This window comes from Gossypium raimondii, chromosome 8 (genome assembly GCF_025698545.1).
Source record: "Gossypium raimondii isolate GPD5lz chromosome 8, ASM2569854v1, whole genome shotgun sequence".
In the NCBI taxonomy this organism is placed as follows: Eukaryota; Viridiplantae; Streptophyta; class Magnoliopsida; order Malvales; family Malvaceae; genus Gossypium; species Gossypium raimondii.
Genome location: NC_068572.1, coordinates 56,813,583 through 56,833,106, shown reverse-complemented (window position 1 = coordinate 56,833,106; position 19,524 = coordinate 56,813,583). Strand labels below are relative to the sequence as shown.

The window sequence follows — 19,524 nt, the reverse complement described above, 5'->3', positions numbered from 1 at the left end:
TTAGAGGTGTAAAAGAGACAGTGGTCTTCGCAAACATTTCTATTTTGATTAAAAAAATGAACTCGATTTGGTAATTATCAAGTTAAACTCGAGCTCGAGAAACTTGAGCTATCAATCGAGCCAATTTTGAGTTTAGTAATACTAGACTCAAACGGCTCACGAGCCTTATCAAGCTTTTCATATTTTTACATAATTAAATTATGATATTAGCCTTAATATATATTGTTATACCTAAACTTAATCAATTGGTTGAGCTTGAGCTTGAGCTTGAGCAGAAAAATTAGTAAATGAGTTTAATCAAACTCGAGCTCAATCTCAATTATATCTAGAGTGAAGCTCGAGCTTAAATATATATGCTCGATTAAGCTCAAGTCGAGTATCGAGCTCAAAATTTCAAGTTGAGCTCAAGCTCGAGCTTGACAATATTCAAGCTCAGCTTCACTCGATTACAACTCTAGCTTGGGTTGTTTGGATTGATTGCTTAGCTGCAAATATAGTGGGAGCTTATAATAAACAATTCGACCAACATATACTACGTCAATGTGGATATGTAGATCAACCTAATGTTTCCATCTTGATAATTTCACTATTCCAAGTTGATGAATGTTAGTGTTAGGGATTGTATTTAATTGGCGATCTGATCTTCTTCATGGTGCAACATTAGCAGAAGATAAATGATTGTGACATCTATTTTCAGCCAACGGCTGCCTCACCCTTTACACAATTTAGCTATTCAGATAGGAAAAATAAGTTGCTATACTTAGTCTAGGTGGCATACTTATCATCTCTTTGTTATTTTTGTCATGACATTAAAATATTTACCAAATTCATAAGAAAAAATATATAGCACATTATTACAATTCTTAGTTAACAATTTACACTACTTAAATACCAAACACTCTAACATGGTAATTATATAACTGCTACATACCATTTATGTATTATAATGTTATTTTTTCCTTTTTAATTTTCCAAAATAACTATTTTTTGAAAAATAAATATATATTTTTTTGTTTTATATACTTTATTACCATTAATAACTAAAAGCGCCATGGCGTCATTGCATGTATGGTATGTATGAACACTTGCCTTTTATATACCTATGTATGCGTTATTTTCATCCTGCATTACCATTTATAGATTAATATAGAAAATATTTATGATTCTTTTAAAATATGGATAAAATATGTTATTAGTCCATGCACTTCTACCGAATTGAAGGTTTAGCCCTCATACTTTAAAAGCTAAAATTCAATCATTTTACTTTTCAATTTAAAATCCTAGTCTCATCATTATCATGGTTGGTAGTTTGGTTAAAATTTATCAACTTAACATGACTATTTTTCATCAATCATATAACACTTCATATGAGGACAACTTAATCATCTTGTCAAATTAATAAATTTTGATGGAATATACTTACGATTTTAATTATTGGACTGATATTTTAAATAAAAAGTTGAAGGACTTAATTTTTACTATAAGTACACGACTAAGTCTCGATTTTCTTCGTACAAGGACTAGCACCATATCTTTAACATTACGTTATTTGTATAAATACATAATGAAAGTCGTTTTATCATTTTATAACTAACCAAATTATTCGATATTATAAGATTCGTATAAATAAGTAATAATTTTGTTGTAATACATATGACGTCACTTTATGACTAATAAAATATATATCTCCATGAAACTTTAATCATGGAAAAAAATAAAAAATTAAAACTCAACCCATTCGATTGAATTCTTTGTAATGCATTACAATGATATCTTCTATATTCTAAAATTATTGGCTATTATTTTCATTTAATTTGAGAACATTTTCACTCCCTTCACCTCTATATAAAGCATCCAATTTCTGTTTGGGAAGGAAATACATAAGAAAGAGAAAAAGCCATTCCAATATCCCCTTTTGCTTTGAGAGCCATGACAAGGAAGAAGGTTAAGCTTGCTTATATCACCGATGATTCAGCAAGGAAAGCCACCTACAAGAAAAGAACGAAGGGTTTGGTGAAAAAACTTAGTGAGTTGAGTACCCTTTGTGATATCGATGCTTGTTCTATCATGTACAATCCTTATGAGTCCCAACTTGAGGTTTGGCCTTCCCCCATGGAAGTCCAACAGGTGCTTTCCAAGCTCGAGACAATCCCCGAGATGGAGAAAAGTAAGAATATGTTGAACCAGGAGAGTTTCCTCTCCCAAAAGACCACCAAAGCATCTGAGCAGCTAAAGAAGCATTGCAAGGAAAACTGGGAAAAGGAGATGACCCAGGTCATGTTCAATACGATTTGTGGCAAAGGGGTCATCCATGGTTTGAACTTTGAGGCCTTGAGTGTAATCAACTTGTTGCTCGATAAAAAAATGAGTGATATTGACAAGAGGATTGATGCACTTTCTAGGACACCCCTCAATCCTCAATGGGTGTCATCATCATCATCCTCGTCCCTGGTTGCAGTGCCCCCGATGATGATGGTAGCACCCGAAGCGATGCCGAGGACAGGTACGGAAGATATTGTGCAAGAAGATGTGAACGAAATGGATCAAATACAGAGGCAACAATGGATCATGGAACTAATGAGCAACAACAACAACAACAACCCTCAAACTCATGTGGGAGGCGATGGGATGATGTACCAATTTGGTGACAACATCAACTCTAACAATGGCCTTTAGTCAAATGTTGTTTTCCCTTTGGGAAAGTGAGAGTTCATTCGATTTATCTATTTGCTTCTATTAAGGCCTTTGATTGAAAGGTATTTTATCATTTTATGTCAGGATGGTGTTGGGTTTGTTGAACTTTGCTTACAGATCATAGTTTTTTCCCTTCAACTAAAGCTCTTATATCATTTTCCTTTTTAGGATTAAAAAACTATGTTTATTATTTGAATTTTTGGGGCGTTATAGGAATCCTTATGGAGAATTAAAGTTCAATTCAAGATAATTTTATTCCTTTGGAAACTATGAAATTAACTTTTTTCCATTAAAGTTTAGCTTCGGAAGAGAGGTATGTCAAAAGAAGACACTTGTTTGATTTGCAAATTACATACTAAATTTTTGGATCAATTGTTTCGCACTTGTACCTCTTCTTGAGTTGGGGGTGTAAAAGAGACAATGGTCTTCGTAAGCATTTCTATTTTAACTAAAAAAATGAACTCGATTTGTTAATTATCAAGTCGAGCACGAGCTCAAGCAACTTGAGCTATTAATCGAGCCAAATTTGAGTTTAGTAATGCTTGACTCGGATGGCTCGCGAGCCTTATCAAGCTTTTCATATTTTTACATAATTAAATTATGAAATTAGCCTTAATATATATTGTTATACCTAAGCTTAATCATTGGGCTGAGCTTGAGCTTGAGCAGAAAAATCGGTAAAGGAGTTTAATCAAACTCAAGCTCAAGCTCAAGCTCATTTATATCTAGAGTGAAGCTCGAGCTTAAAAATATATGCTCGATTAAGCTCAAGTCGAGTATCGAGCTCGAAATTTCAAGTTGAGCTCAAGCTCGAGCTTGACAATATTCAAGCTTGGCTTCACTCAATTACAACTCTAGCTCAGGTTTTTTGGATTGATTGCTTTGTGGAAAGACGGAAATGTGCAAGTGTACACAATCGCAACAAGTAATAAAGTGACAAGTAAATGTCAAGTTATCGTACCCACGGGACTGTGAAAAGAATTATTTATGAATGCAAGTTTAAAACACTTTGGTGAAGAAAAATATTTTGATTTGAGGAAGTTATTAAAAACTAAGATTTTTAACTAAGTAAAATAAATAAAAATAAAATAAAAGTTCCAATGCACGATTTCAAAAGATGATTTTAATCAAGATGATATAATTTTGCTAGATTAATTATATTTCTTAACTTAGAGTTATTAAACTCATGTTCATGTTGTTACGAATAAATTCACGGCAACTCGGTAATTTGCTAACTTATGAACATACTTACCTACCAAAATTCCATTTATCTCTTAACTATATCTCTATGTCAATTCAACCGATTAAACAAATTTTAATAAGCAAATGTGTTAATGCACATACATACTTATGAAATTAAAATAATATCTTGTACATATCTCTATGCAAATTCAAGCATTTAATTCAATCTCATAAGCACATAAAAGATTACGTGAGGTAATAATGTATTTCTACCTTGAAACAGTTTAATCATAATAATCTTGCAAGTTATGCAAGGCTAATGTATCATTAGATACTGTTGCTAATTTAACCTCAGCTACCTTAAATGATTAAACATGCACTAATTAAGTATCGTGTCAATTAATTACAATTTCAATCCATTTAAATAATTAATTCATTAGTTACCTTACAATTGTAATGCAAGAATAACTTAGTCATGGTTTTACTTAATCAAACATCTTACCGAGGCCTATAACAACACAAACACAATTTTAATAAATTAAGTAGACGAAATGCAATCAACCTAACATGAATTAAATTTAAGTCATATGAATTAAATTAAACATATCAACATCACAAATATTCATAGACATGTTCATCATAACAACAACAAAATTAAAAGGATAGGGAACAAGAATCAAATCCGGTGTTTCTCCAAGGCTTGACTAGTTTGCTCCGCTTCTCCTTCTCCGCTTGGTCTTGTTCAACCGAGGCTTCTACGAACACTTGAATTCTGCTCCAAATAGTGAATGAATGACTCTTTTTTAAGAGGTGAAATCGACAAGGGAATGAAGAACAATGTAAGGGAAATGAAGAGAGAAAAATGATAGAGAAGTGAAGAGATGAGAAGAGTTGAGATGTGTTTGATGTGAGTAGCCAAGGGGGTATTTATAGGTTGAGATGACTGCCAAAATTAGAAAAATCAGCAGCCATAGAGTCCCCCCATGGCCGGCCACACATGTGGCAAGCCTGAAGGTTTCAAACTTGCTATTTTAAGGTAGGGGCAAATCTAGAAAGGTACAAATAGTGGAGGGGTTTGAATGCAATTTGAAGAAGTCTTCAAGGGCCATTTTGCAAGTCAAATAATCAGCCAAGCAAGCTGATTGGGTCAGCATGTGAGACGGTTTTGGGCTGCCCAGTGCTCGGTTGGTTCAGTTTTCTCAGTTCAGCTCAACTGAGCCCCTTTTTATAATTAATTAATAATAATTTATTTAACCCAAATTAAATTGGATCAAAATTAAAATTAGTTATATTATGAATTAATACACATAATTTGGACTGTCTTATGCTTCAAAATTAATTTGCCTTGATGCTTCAAAATTGCTTCTCGGTTTTACGCTTCTAGCAGTGTCTACCGAGCCATTTTTCTCCCTTTGTGCGAATCTATCGAAAATGATAAAAATTAATCAAAATTTATTATAAAATTAAGTAAAATTCAACATGTTAATAATTTAAGTACAATTTAATTATTTTATAATAATTATATATTTTTTGACACGATTTTTACAGAAACTGCATGAATTTGAGTTAAAAATGGCATGAAAAAGTGTGCATATTTTCGTGTTTCCACACCCCCAAACTTAATTCATTGCTCGTCCTGAGTAATGCACAAATTTGAAAAGAATTTCTCGAAAATACCTTTGAAAAATTCCATTAGAACAACATCCTTCCCAAAATTATGATTTTACTAAACTTATGCTCAAAAACAAGATTTTGATATTTATGCTACGTATGTATACATATTATTCAAATTAATCTCAATTATTCTTATGATAGCAAAAATAGTCTAAATTCTTTCTCAATAAAGACATGCTAAATTCCTACCAATTTGATTTTATTCCCTTATTCAAGATTAAGTTGCAATCATTAAGTTTAACTTATGCCTTCATATGTTGAACATAGCAATTTCTCTCCACTAATGTAGGTAGTATAGAAACTTGAATCAATAGGTCTTTAAAAAGGTTGTAATGTGGCTAGGCTAGGGGTAGGTAAAAGATAGATAAATTTAGGCTAAAAACCCTAGACTCAGCTTTAATTGGACCTTCAGAACAATTACATTAAATACACAAACTTACTTTACTTTCACATGCTCTTTTGTACATCTATTTTCTTTCAAGTACATATGCTTTCCTTTTTTTTCATGAGCATTTTACTGTATGTACTACATTTTTTTGAGCATTTGATACTTCTTTTCAACTCCCCCAAACTTATTTTCAAAGAATGTTCTAAATAATACTGAGTCTAGTATTTGAGACAACTTAAAGATAATTAAGAGAAAAGCGGTGGCTAAATATTGCAAGGGTTCAAATAAAATTAGGCCATATAGTCTCAAAGTTGGGTTTCAAGGGATAAAAGTTCATCATGATTGGCTTCAAAGGCTGAAATGGTCCAAACAAAAGTTTCCTAAATCATTTTCAACTTTCCATGCTTCCTAGGATTTTGCCTCAAGAAACTACTAAGTCAATTCTAGAGACTTAAACTTTCATGCATGCCTAACTTTCCTAAGGAACTAAAAATTTTATGGTATGATTTGCATGCTTTATTAAAAATACATTTATATCATAATTCAACTAACATAACAATTATTGAAATAATAAAACTTTATTTATACTAAAGTTTAGCATACTGAACAAAATTTCAAATTTTTGAACAAACTATATCCTAATCATAATTAAAAGAAAATTTTATTCTGAGAGGAAATAATTTCAATTTTTTGGTACCCCTACTTAAGATGAACAATGTCCTCATTGTTAAAAGTGAATAGATACATACACACCAGGTATGATTCTATAAAAGAGGAGGTGAGTCAATTTGACTGCTTATGTAACACCCCTTACCCGAGGCCATTGTCGGAGTCGAGCACGAGGCATTACCTAACTTAACTTACTAGTTCGGAGCATAAAAATTTTCTTTTAAAATTAATTCACTCACGTTCATTCAATATATCCCTAAAAAGGAATCTTGAGACCCTAAATCATGCAACGGAAATGGTTTGGGTCCAAACCGGGAACATTAATAATTTTTCGAATACTAAAACAAATCAAAACAATTCATTTCACTATTCATAATAAAATTGTCCAACTACGCGACAGTCACTAATTTGATTATAACTCAAGTTAAAAAACTAAAAATTTAGATCCATAAATTTTCCCTGAAACTAGACTCATATATCTTCTTACCATAAAATTTTCAGAATTTTTGGTTTAGCCAATTAGTACATTTTATTCTTTAAAGTCTCCCATATTTCATTATTCGATAGATCGACCCTCTTCACTAAAAATTAATTATCTCATTTTACAGAATTCAGATAACATTCTCATTTGTTTATATTGAAAATATAATCACTAAGGAATATATAAATATAAATTATAACTTCCAATTATTTCTGTACAATTTTAATGATTTTCTAAATTTAGAATAGGGATTTCAAAAACTATTCTGACCCTGTCTCACTAAAATTCAAATATCTAAAAATATACAACTCTTTTGCTTACTATATTTCTTTCATGTGAAAATAGACTCATTAAGCTTTAATTTCATATCTCACTTAGCTTCTAATTAAATTTCCACCATTTTTGGTGATTTTTCAAAATCATGTCAATGCTGCTGTCCAAAAACTGTTTTAGTGGAAAATGTTGATAACTAAGTTTATAACACCTTCACTTTCTTTCAATTAAACCCTATACATGCTATATAAACCTTAAGATGCACAATAAAATTTATTGAAGTAATCTGGATAGTGTGCTCTGATGTGTTGATCTGCTCCACCGATTTCACATCAATTTACAAAGAACATTAATCACACAGGAGTAAGCTTATGTAAGCTTAGTAAGTTCAAAGGCATAAAAAATAATTCTTACCGAACATCTTATAACAATTATACAATATATAATTTCACTAATTCTTCCTTTTCTTAATCAATTTAGGAAACGGTTATGGAATTGAGTACTTCATTTTTTAAAAATGCCATAGTATAACTATGGTCAATCACATAATACACAACGAAGCCATAGCCCAGCCATGGTCTTACATGGAAGCATATATCACACCGATGTCATATCCTGGATATGGTCTTATACGGAAATCACATATCACATATTGTCATGGTCCAACCATGGTCTTTTCCGTCAATGCGTATGAGTGACTGAACGAAAGTACTCAATCCAATGTTCCACTAAATTAGAAATTTTATTCAAACATTTATATTTTCACAATTATCTCAGTTTAATAACATTCATATAAAATAACATACCATATCATTCATGAAATTTCAAAGTATAATACAACATTTCCTGCCAACCACAATCTCAAACAATGAATTTACTCAATTGAGCTCAATATCAAATATCAATTTATATTCCAACATTTGGCTTCAATTGCACTTACAAATACTTGTCAAATTAAGGATCGTCTTACAGATTTGAGTACATCGTTTGCCCGGTGCCACGATTTGCTTGAATATTTTACAATGCTATAACTCAGTATGGTTTCCTTCACTGAAATACCATACCTACTTTTCACAACTCAGTATGGTTTTCTTCACTGAAACACCATACCTACTTTTCACAACTCAGTATGGCTTTCTTCACTGAAACACCATACCTACTTTTCACAATTTTCCATGGATTCACCATGGGCTTATTCGTCAATTCATCACTGATTACAGAACATATGTACTCAATCCTGCGTATCCCTTAATTTAAACTAACAATCTCATTTTTTTCCATTTTTACCATAATCATAATTCAACAACAATATACAAATTGATACAATATATCAATCCCACATTAACAATTAATCATAAAAATTCAGCCGTATGAACTTACCTGGGCCAATTTGTAGGATCTGTAAAAGTTCAGAGACTATTTTGATACTTTCTCTTTTCCGCATTTATCTTTAGATTCCCATTCTATAATATAATTTTTTCCATTCATTAGCATCTAACTCAATACTAATTCACTTCACAATTTATGCCCTTTAATTTTTGAAATTACACTTTTACCCCAAAACTTACAGTTTTTACAATCTAGTCCCTACTCAATTAACAATTTAATTGAACTAATTTTTTCCTCAAATAACACTTTATCTAATAATTTTAGGCTATTATACAGCCTTTGATATTCAGAACTTCAGTACAAAACCCCAATTCCTAGCTTTTTCACAATTAAGTCCTAAAAATCATTTTCTACTAAAATCACTTAATAAAATCATAATATAATAAAATTAAATCTTAAAATCTATGATATTTCATCTTAAAATTCCAGTATTCACTCATGGTAACTTTCAAAATCATTCATAGAATCAAAAACAAATGAATTCAATAGTTGGACTTAATTGTAAAAGTCACAAAACATGAAAAATTACAAAGAAAAAGCAAGAATTGAACTTACATGATGAAAATATGAAAACCAGCTTGAAAACTCTCTCCTATGGCGTTTTGGCTGAAGAAAAATGATGATATCTCTAGACTTTTCAATTTTGTCTTTATTTTATATGTTTAATTTGTAAAATTTCCAATTTTGCCCTTATTTCTCCTTATTTTCTTGCTGATTTTCTTACCCAAACCGTCCAGCCCATATACTTTAGGCCTAATTGCCTTTTAAATCCCTCCTTACTAGTCACTTAAACTACTTAATCACAATTTAACAAATTTTGCACTATTTTCAATTTAGTATTTTTTTAATTGATTGACTATCCAAACGTTAAAATTTTCTAACGAAACTTTTATACTAACTCAATGACACTCCATAAATATTTATAAAAATATTTATGGCTCAAATTATGAATTCGAGGTCTCGATACCTCGTTTTAGACCCAATTTACCAATTAAATTCTTTTTAAATCACAAAATTCACTAAATCACATAATTCACTAATTCAAAAATTCTTCTAAACTCACACTTGACCCATAATTATTACTTTATTAAATTTTTCAAGCTTACTTGTCGGATTTAGTGATCTAAAATCACTGTTTTCGATACCACTAAAAATTAGGTTGTTACAGCTTAAAGTACCAAGCTCTCTCTAGATCCAAGCCTAGACATGTATATATCTATTACCACACTTTATACTTTTGCAACTTGTTCATTTTTATTAATAATTTCCACCTCTTGTTTTATTATGCGAAAATAAAAATTCCTAATAAAACCTAATCCTATTAAATAACCTAAAAGCGAAAATAAAATAAGGTCAAGATCCCCCATTTTTATTTATTTGCAGATCCCTCCGAATTCGACTCATCTTTTGCTCCATCGTCTTTGTTTTTGCATGAATCGCTTTGCTCCCTCTTCGATAGTGGACTCAATGGTTCAAATATGAAATCTGGAAACTCAGGCACAAAAATAAATGGGTCATTGTATATTTTCGTAAGAGCGCTTCTCATTGAGTCATCCCGTATTTTTGAATATCTCTAGTAAGCGTGTTGCTGCCACTGCATGTGTCGCGTGATGTCCATCAACTTTGACAGCTCATCTCGAAGATCTGGACAAGGTGATTAAGTCCTGAACATTGAAGTTGCGACGTCAGGTTCGGTTACTAGTTCTATTGGTTCTGCCTTATTAAGGATTTCAGCTGATTGCATTGGTCCAATCTCTGTGGGATCTTCTTCTTATTCGGGATCCTCTCTCTCTTCAACTCGTTGCTGTAGAACAGAGTCTCCAGCTATTCGGTAGAGGGTCCAATCTGTGATTGTGCCCTGGCTATAACTTGTCTTCTTTATGTTTGCAAGAATTTTAGTTTTCAAGCACAAAATTGTTATCGTAAAGGGAAAGTAAGCTGGGCCAGAACGTCTAGTGGCATAATTCCGCATTTCTATCAAGATCATTTTTCCCACATCAATGGGCTTTCCAGTTAAAATCGAGTATAATAAGACCATTCGCTCTAATGAAATTGTAGTCCCATGTGAAATAGGCATAAGGTTGAATCCAATGAAATAGAACCATACCTTCGCTAGTGGTGTCAAATATTCTCTGCAACAAGTGTGAATTCCTTGCTTTGACACAATCCACTTAGAACCTGGAATTGTAAGTTCCTCGAGAATTTATTGTAGATTTTCAGACTCAATATTGCTCATCAAGGAAGAATATTTGTTGTTTTCGAAATCAGGTAATTTAAAGAATTCATTAATATTGGTACCTTGATTCTACGAATAGAAACTTTCGTCAATTCGCTTGAGATTAAATTTGCATAAAGTTCACGAACTAAATCCTCATCCACACTAGGTCTTTTCTCACAGAACAACTCCCAATTTAAAGCTTCAACAACTTATCAAATACGTGCCATGAAATCAATATAGTTGCTTTCTTTCAACATAAAGCCTTTTTCTAGGTGCATCTGTTGATTCTTGAAAATGCTTTCGTATCTCGCTTTAGCTTCTTCACAGTGGAATTTGTTTTGTGATTCGTCAATTTGGGCAGAGGCACGAGTTCTTTTGCGAGGCATGATTAACCTGATCATAAGATAGAACAAATATTTTCTCAAAAATTTAATTAGTATAAAATATTAATAATTCAATAATTTGAAAAATTAAATAAAATTGAAATTTTAGGAGAAAAATTTGTCTTACCACCTTTTTATAAAAGTTAAGCACTCAACGAAAATAAATCTAAAGTAAAAGAGGTTGGTTTAGGGATGGTTGTAGGGTGACTTGATGGTGTGGTGTAAGTAGCAAGGTGGCAGCGGCACGCTAAGGAGCAGCAGGGCATGCATGTGTCGTGCGAATGTGGGGAAGTGGGTAGCAAGCAAAAGGTCAAGCGTGCCTTGCTAGGCTGCCATGCTTGATCTGCCAAGGAAAAAATGACAAGGAGCGCGACTCTTGGCGCACACATTGTGCGTGGGGGCTACTAGGTGTGTGCATAGGCTGCTAGCCGAATGGGTGAGGGTGCTGAGTGGAGCTGGGCGGTGTTGTGGCTAGAGAGTTCGGCACTAGGTGATTTGTGGCTTGGTGTGTTGTGGATTTTAGGAATAATTGAGGGATGAGTGAAAAAAAATAGAAAAGGTGGGTGAAATTTATAGTGAATGGAGTGGGAGTTTAATTAGAATTCTTAGAAAAAATTAATAATTAAAATATTCTAAGTTCTAATTATCATAGAGTTAACAACAATTAATAATTACTACAATGTATATTAAAATATTATTTGCTATTAATTTATTAAAATAAAACTTATTAAATAAAAATGATCAAATTTAAATTAATATATATTATAATGGATATAATTATATATTAATAATTATCATCTTATTTATTAAATTAAAATGTTTATTCTAGATGCCTTTTAAAAATATTTACAAAAGAGCATCTAATTTTTAATATTTATAAAAGAGCAACCAAAATTTGAAAATAATTCAATTAAGTACCTAGACTTAAGGAAAATTTGAAATTGAGTTGCAATTTAAAACTTGGATCAAAATTGACCCTTTTTTATTTGAAAAACTAAAAATTTATTTTGCCATTTAGGGAATAATTTCTCGGAAGATTATGTTAAAATCAATTCCCAGGAAAGATTGGAGGGGTCACAAGCGGTCCCGCTTAAGTTCCGATCTCCTAGACAGAATTTATTTAAACATACTAATCCCGAAAGTATACCCTAAATCATTTATTAAAAAAACAAGAAAAATTAAATATCTAATAAAACGAACTAGATTTGATCCCATTCAATTTTATCCCCCCTTTAATGTTTTAAGCGCTGAGCATTGACTCGAAAATTACCTCTCTTACTTTGAAGTTCGACAACTCCGTATGGATAAACTTGGTGACTCATAAAAGGACCGGACCATTGTGATTTTAACTTACCTGGAAAGAACATCAATTTGGAATTAAATAACAAGGCTTGCTAACCTGCTTCAAATTCTCAAACTCGAATATGCTCGTCATTCTATCTCTTAAGTCTTTCCTTGAGTAATTTGGCGTTCTCGTATAAGAACATTCAGAATTCTTCTAACTCATTGAGTTGGAGCATCCGTTTCTCTTTAGCAAGCTTAAGATCCAAGTTGAGTTGTTGGAGAGCCCAGTATGCTTTGTGCTCTACCTCCAAGGGCAGATGACAGGCTTTCCCAAAGACCAACCTATAAGGTGACATCCCTAAAGGTGTCTTGTATATTGTCTTGTAGGCCCATAAAGCATCATCCAATATTTTGGACCAATCTCGTCGGTTCGGACAAACTACCTTCTCGAGTATGCCTTTGATCTCTTTGTTTGCCAGTTCAGCTTACCCATTCATCTATGGATGGTAAGCTGTGGCAACGTTGTGTTTCACTCCATGTTTTTCGAGTAACCATTTCAAACATTTGTTTACAAAATGGTACCCTTTATCACTGATGATAGCTCTCGGGGTTCCAAACCTTGTGAACACATGCTTCTGCAAAAACTTCATCACAACCTTAGCATCGTTCGTCGGATACACCTCGGCCTCAACCTATTTAGACACGTAGTCTACTGCTACCAATATGTACATGTGACCAAAAGATAGAGGGAAAGCACTGAGAAAGTCAATACCCTAAACATCAAATAACTCTACCTCAACGATGTTTGTTCAAGGCATCTCATTTTCATTGGTGACGTTTCCAACCCTTTGACAATGATAACAACTTTTTATGTAAGCATATGCGTCTTTAAATAGTGTTGGCCAAAAGAATCCGGCTTGTAATACTTTTTTCGCAGTACATGTACCTCTGAAGAGTCCCCCACTCGGAGTTGAGTGGCAATGATATAGAATCTTATGTACTTCATCTTCTGCCATGCATCTCCTGATCATTTGATATGTACACTTTTTAAATAAGTATGGTTCTTCCTAGAAATAGTACTTCACATCGTGAAGAAACTTTTTCTTTTGATGATACGTCTTATCAATTGGCATCAAACCACAAGCTAAATAGTTAGTAATATCAGCAAACCAAGGGGTATTATAGATATGATTTACCTTCAATATGTGTTCATCTGGAAATGTCTCCTGAATGGCTATAAGTGGAGAATTCCCTTCTTAAAACTCCAATCTGGACAAATGGTTTGCTACTTGGTTTTCTACTCCCTTTCGATCTTGAATTTCTAGATCGAACTCTTAAAGTAGAAGTACCCATCAAATCAATCTCGGCTTAGCGTCTTTCTTGGCAAGTAAATACTTAATTGCCGAGTGGTTCGTATAGACAGTCACTTTGGTACTTAGAAGATAGGATCAAAACTTATCAAAAGAAAACATAATAGTAAGTAACTCTTTCTCTATTACCATATAATTTAGTTGAGCTCCTGTTAGAGTCCAACTTCCGTAGTAGATGGGATGAAAATTTTGTTCCTTCATTGGCCCATGACAGCTCCTATCGCGAAGTCACTTGAGTCACACATCAATTCAAATGGCAAATCCCAGTCTGGTGTGACGATTGTGGGTGCTGAAACTAACTAACTCTTCAAATCTTTGAAAGCTCTTAAGCACTCCTCATCAAATTTGAACGTCATGTCCTTGTCCAATAATTTGCCTAAGGGTTTAGCAATTTTGGAGAAGGCTTTGATAAATCTTCGATAGAAACCAACGTCGCCCAAAAAGCTCCTAACACTTTTTACAAATTTTGAAGGTGGGAGTTTCTCAATAATGTCTACCTTTGTTTTATCTACCTCAATTTCATGTCTCGTTATCCGATACCCTATAGCAATACCTTCTTGTACCATGAAATGACACTTTTCCCAATTGCGTACAAGGTTTGTTTCTTCGCATCGTCTTAGTACCTTGTCTAGATTGGCTAGGCAATCATCATATGTATCTCCGAATACTGAAAAATCATCCATAAAGACTTCCAAGTATTTCTCAACCATATCAGTAAAAATAGACATCATACATATTTGAAATGTAGCAGGTGCATTACATAAACCAAATGACATGCATGTAAATGCAAATGTACCTTACGGACAGGTGAATGTTGTGTTGTGTTGATCTTCTGGTGCTATTTTAATTTGATTATACCCTGAGTATCCATCGCGAAAATAATAATAGTCTCACCCTGCGAGTCTATCCAGCATCTGGTCTAAGAATGACAAAGAAAAGTGAATTTTCTTAGTCGCCTTGTTCAGCTTCTGGTAATCGATGCAAATTCTTCATCCCGTAACTATCAGTATCAACTCGTTATTCTCATTTTTAATGACCGTAATATCTCCTTTCTTTCGCACGCACTAGACCAGACTTACCCACGAACTATCAGAGATGGGGTAAATTATACCCATACCTAACCACTTGATGATTTCTTTCTTTACGACGTCCTTTTTAATGGGGTTCAGTTTTGGTTTTCCATCAATCGTCCATTTTTTGTCATCTTTCAGGATGATCTTGTGCATGCATATAGACAGACTAATACCGCGAATATCGACTATGGTCCATCCGATAGCCTTCTTGAATTGTTTCAATACTAGGATGAATTTCTTTTCTTACTAAACGGTTAATTCTACTGAAATAATCACAGTCAAAGTAGAAGTGTTACCTAAATAAATATATTTTAAATGTGAGGGAAGTACCTTCAGTTCTAATTTAGGTGGCTTCTTGATTGAGGCTTTTGGTTGGGCATAATCCCTATTCTCTAATTCCAAAGATTCAAAACGGGATTGCAGATTAAATCCCCTTTGATTAGCTTCTAGAAAAGCTAAGTATTCATCCCCCTCTTCATCACTTGGAGGGTCTGATGTCAAAATTTGTTCCAATGGGTCCTCAACATAGTTAAGTTCCCTTTCCGTGATTAATTCCTCTAAATCAGACACTACAAAGCAATCATCAATTGTGTCAGAAAATCGCATAAACTTAAAAACATTCAATGTTACCTTATCGTCCTGAAAACGCATAGTAAGCTCGCCCTTCTACACATCAATAAGGGTCCTTTCAGTTGCTAGGAAAGACCTTCCGAGGATGATTGGCACTTCTTTGTCTGCTTCAAAGTCTAGAATAACAAAATCAGCAGGAAAAATAAATTTGTCTACACGTACCAATACGTCCTCGATTTTTCCTTCTAGATGTGCTAAGGATCGATCTTCTAATTGAAGTGTAACCGTAGTAGGTCTAACTTCACCTATCCCAACTACCTAAATATTGACATGGGCATCAAGTTGATACTCGCACCCAAATCACATACTGCCTTACCACAATATGTTGCTCCAATATTGCAAGGTATGGTAAAACACCCAGGATCCTTCAACTTTGGGGGTAGTTTGTCTTGAAGATATGCACTACATTCCTTTATCACCAGGGCTACCATCTCAAATTCTCCAAGCCTTCATTTTTTTTGACAGGATATCATTCATGAATTTGATGTAGTTTGGCATTTTTTCAAGTGTTTCATCCAACGAGATGTTCATATGAAGTTGCTTGAGTACATCTAGCAACTTCTTAAATTAAACTTCATACTTCTGCTCCTGAAGTCTTTGAGGATAGGGTAGTTGAGGCCTCTTTTCTAGAATTGGTTGATTCGTCTTTTATAGTAATTCTACTTCTATCGAAGTTGTTAATTTATCAAAATTAGCTGGTTTAGAAGTTACCTTATTAGATTTTGCAAACTCTGGTTCCTGTGAAAGTGAAATTTCAACACTCGGTTGAACTTCTTCTGAGTCTTGAGAATCGGCTAGCTCCCTTTCAACTTCGACGGTGTTGGGCTCTAATGTCTTTTCTCTCATCAATGTCAACGCTTTATAATGCTCCTTCCCAAGATTCCTCGGATTCTCTGTATAACTAGGTAAAGCACCTTATGGTCGGTTTCTGGGTTTAGTTGTAAGTTGGCCCATTTGGTTTTCCAAGTTTTTCAATGTAGCTGCTTGGCTTTGGATTAAGGCATCATTCTTGGTTATGTATGCCTTCAACAAGTTTTCTAAGCCATTGAATGGTTCAGTTTGAAGTTGTTTCTAAACTTGTTGGGTAAAGATAGGCGGCTGGGTCGGTCTAGGTTGGGCGTCTGTGTTACTGGGTCCAACCCCTTGGTTACTCCAGGAGAAATTAGGGTGATTTTGCCATGATAAGTTATAGGAATTGAATTGTAGTCCTTGCCTTCCTTGATTTTGGTTCTGGTTACCCATGTAATACACGAATTCTGGGTTCGATGGACATTCTTCGAACAGATTTCCTTGCCTACAATAGACACAGGCTACATTTTCAAATTGATTCGGTGACTATGCTGCAAAACTATTAAACCCATTAGTGGTAAAATTTTTAAGCATTGAGGACATTGAAGATATCTGAGATGCGAGTGAAGTGAGAGCGTCCACTTCATGTACTCCAGCGACTCATTTTCCTGATGCTACTCGATTGGTTGGCCATTGATAATTGTTACTGGCAATTCTCTCAATGATTTCATAAGCCTTATTATAAGACTTAGAGAGGAGAGCACCGTTAGTAGAAACGTCCACTTCCATCCTCGTGTGAGCATTGAGACCATTATAAAATGTCTCAAGTTGGATGCAATGTGGGATTCTATGATTAGGGCACTTCCATAATAATTCTTTATACCTTTCCCATGCCTCATACAAGGACTCATCATCCATTTGTTGAAAAACAGTGATCTCGTTCCTCAACTTAGCATTCTGGCTAGGCGGGAAATACTTTATGAGGAATCTTTCTGCTAACTCTTGCCATGTGGAAATTGAATTTGGTGGCAATGAGTTCAACCAGGCTCGAGCTCTGTCCTTTAGCGAATATGGGAACAACTTCAATCGTAGTGCATATTTGGGTACTCCGGCTAACTTAAAAGAATCGTTCACCTCCATAAACAGTCTTAAGTGAAGATGAGGATCTTTGGTAGGCATTCCATTGAATTGACCCACTGTCTGAAGCATCTGGAACATGACTGGCTTCAACTCGAATAGTTGTGCCTCGATTTCGGGTTTCCTAATACCCGGATTAAGATCATGAAATACTGGCACAGCATACTATCTTAGAGCTCTATCCCTATCATCAGCAATAAGGATAGGATTTTAAGCAGGGTTTGCTCTGTTTCCTTGATTCAAATTTTTAAAGTTCATCTCTTAGGTCCTTTTTGGACTTGATCGTCTTCTTTGCTGTCGAAAAGTTCTTTCTATCTCAGGGTCTACGGGGAGTAAATTGATAATTCGGTCAATACTCATAACCACCTGAAATAAACACAGAAAAATTAATTAAGTTAAAACTAAACAAAAAAAATAAATCAAAATGCAAAATTAACAAATTCGCAAATAATGACTTTTTAAAATAGTCCCCTACAGCGGCACCAAAAACTTGGAACGACGGAAATGTGCAAGTGTACACAATCGCAACAAGTAATAAAGTGACAAGTAAATGTCGAGTTATCGTACCCACAGGGACTGTGAAAAGAATTATTTATGAATGCAAGTTTAAAACACTTTAGTGAATAAAAACATTTTGATTTGAGGAAGTGATTAAAAACTAAGATCTTTAACTAAGTAAAATAAATAAAAATAAAATAAAAATTCCAATGCACAATTTCAAAAAATTATTTTAATCAAGATGACATAATTGTGCTAGATTAGTTACATTTCTTAACTTAGAGTTATTAAACTCATGTTCATGTTGGTACGAATAAATTCACAGCAACTCGGTAATTTGCTAACTTATGAACATACTTACCTACCAAAATCCATTTATCTCTTAACTATATCTCTACGTCAATTCAACCAATTAAACAAATTTTAGTAAGCAAATGTGTACATGTACATACATACTTTTGAAATTAAAATAATCTATTGCACATATCTCTATGCCAATTCAAACAATTAATTCAATCTCATAAGCACAAAAGATTACGTGAGGTAACAATGTATTTCTACCTTGAAACAGTTTAATCACAATAATCTTGCAAGTTATGCAAGACTAATGTATCGTTAGATACCATTGCTCATTTAACCCTCAGCTACCTTAGATGATTAAACATGCACTAATTAAGTATTGTGTCATTTAATTACAATTTCAATCCATTTAAATAATTAATTCATTATTTACCTTACAATTGTAATGCAAGAATAACTTAGTCATGGTTTTACTTAATCAAACATCTTACCGAAGCCTATAACAACACAAACACAATTTTAATAAATTCAATAGATGAAATGCAATCAACCTAACACGAATTAAATTTAAGCCATATTAATTAAATTAAACATATCAACATCACAAATATTCATAGACATTTTCATCATAACAACAAAAAAATTAAAAGGATAGAGAACAAGAATCAAATCTGGTGTTTCTCCGAGGCTTGACTAATTTGCTCCTCCTTCTCCACTTGTTCTTGTTGAACCGAGGCTTCTACGAACACTTGAATACTGCTCCAAATTGTGGATGAATGACTCTTTCTCAAGAGGTAAAATCGGCAAGGTAATGAAGAACAATGGAAGGAAAATGAAGAGAAAAAAATGAGAGAGAAGTGAAGAGATGAGAAGAGTTGAGATGTGTTTGAAGTGAGCAGCCAATGGGGGTATTTATAGGTTGAGATGGCTTCCAAAATTAGCAAAAATAAGAAGCCATTGAGTCCCCCCATGGCCAGCCACACACGTGGCAGGTTTAAAGGTTTCAAACTTGCTATTTTAATGTAGGGGCAAATTTAGAAAGGAACAAATAGTGGAGGGGTTTGAATGCAATTTGAAGAAGTCTTAAAGGGC

The 19,524-nt window shown here is 33.6% G+C and overlaps 1 protein-coding gene and 1 non-coding gene across 2 annotated transcripts; both read left to right on the top strand.

Moving 5' to 3' along the window:
• The first annotated feature begins 1,929 nt into the window (after positions 1–1,929).
• Positions 1,930–2,676, top strand: LOC105793444 (agamous-like MADS-box protein AGL80). Its single transcript, XM_012622355.2, has one exon. It carries the CDS (start codon positions 1,930–1,932, stop codon positions 2,674–2,676), a length of 747 nt encoding a protein of 248 aa, XP_012477809.1.
• Positions 2,677–17,341: 14,665 nt separating this feature from the next.
• LOC128032345 (small nucleolar RNA R71) lies at positions 17,342–17,448 on the top strand. Its single transcript, XR_008188472.1, has one exon. It is a non-coding gene; the product is annotated as a small nucleolar RNA R71 (small nucleolar RNA).
• The last annotated feature ends 2,076 nt before the right edge of the window (positions 17,449–19,524 follow it).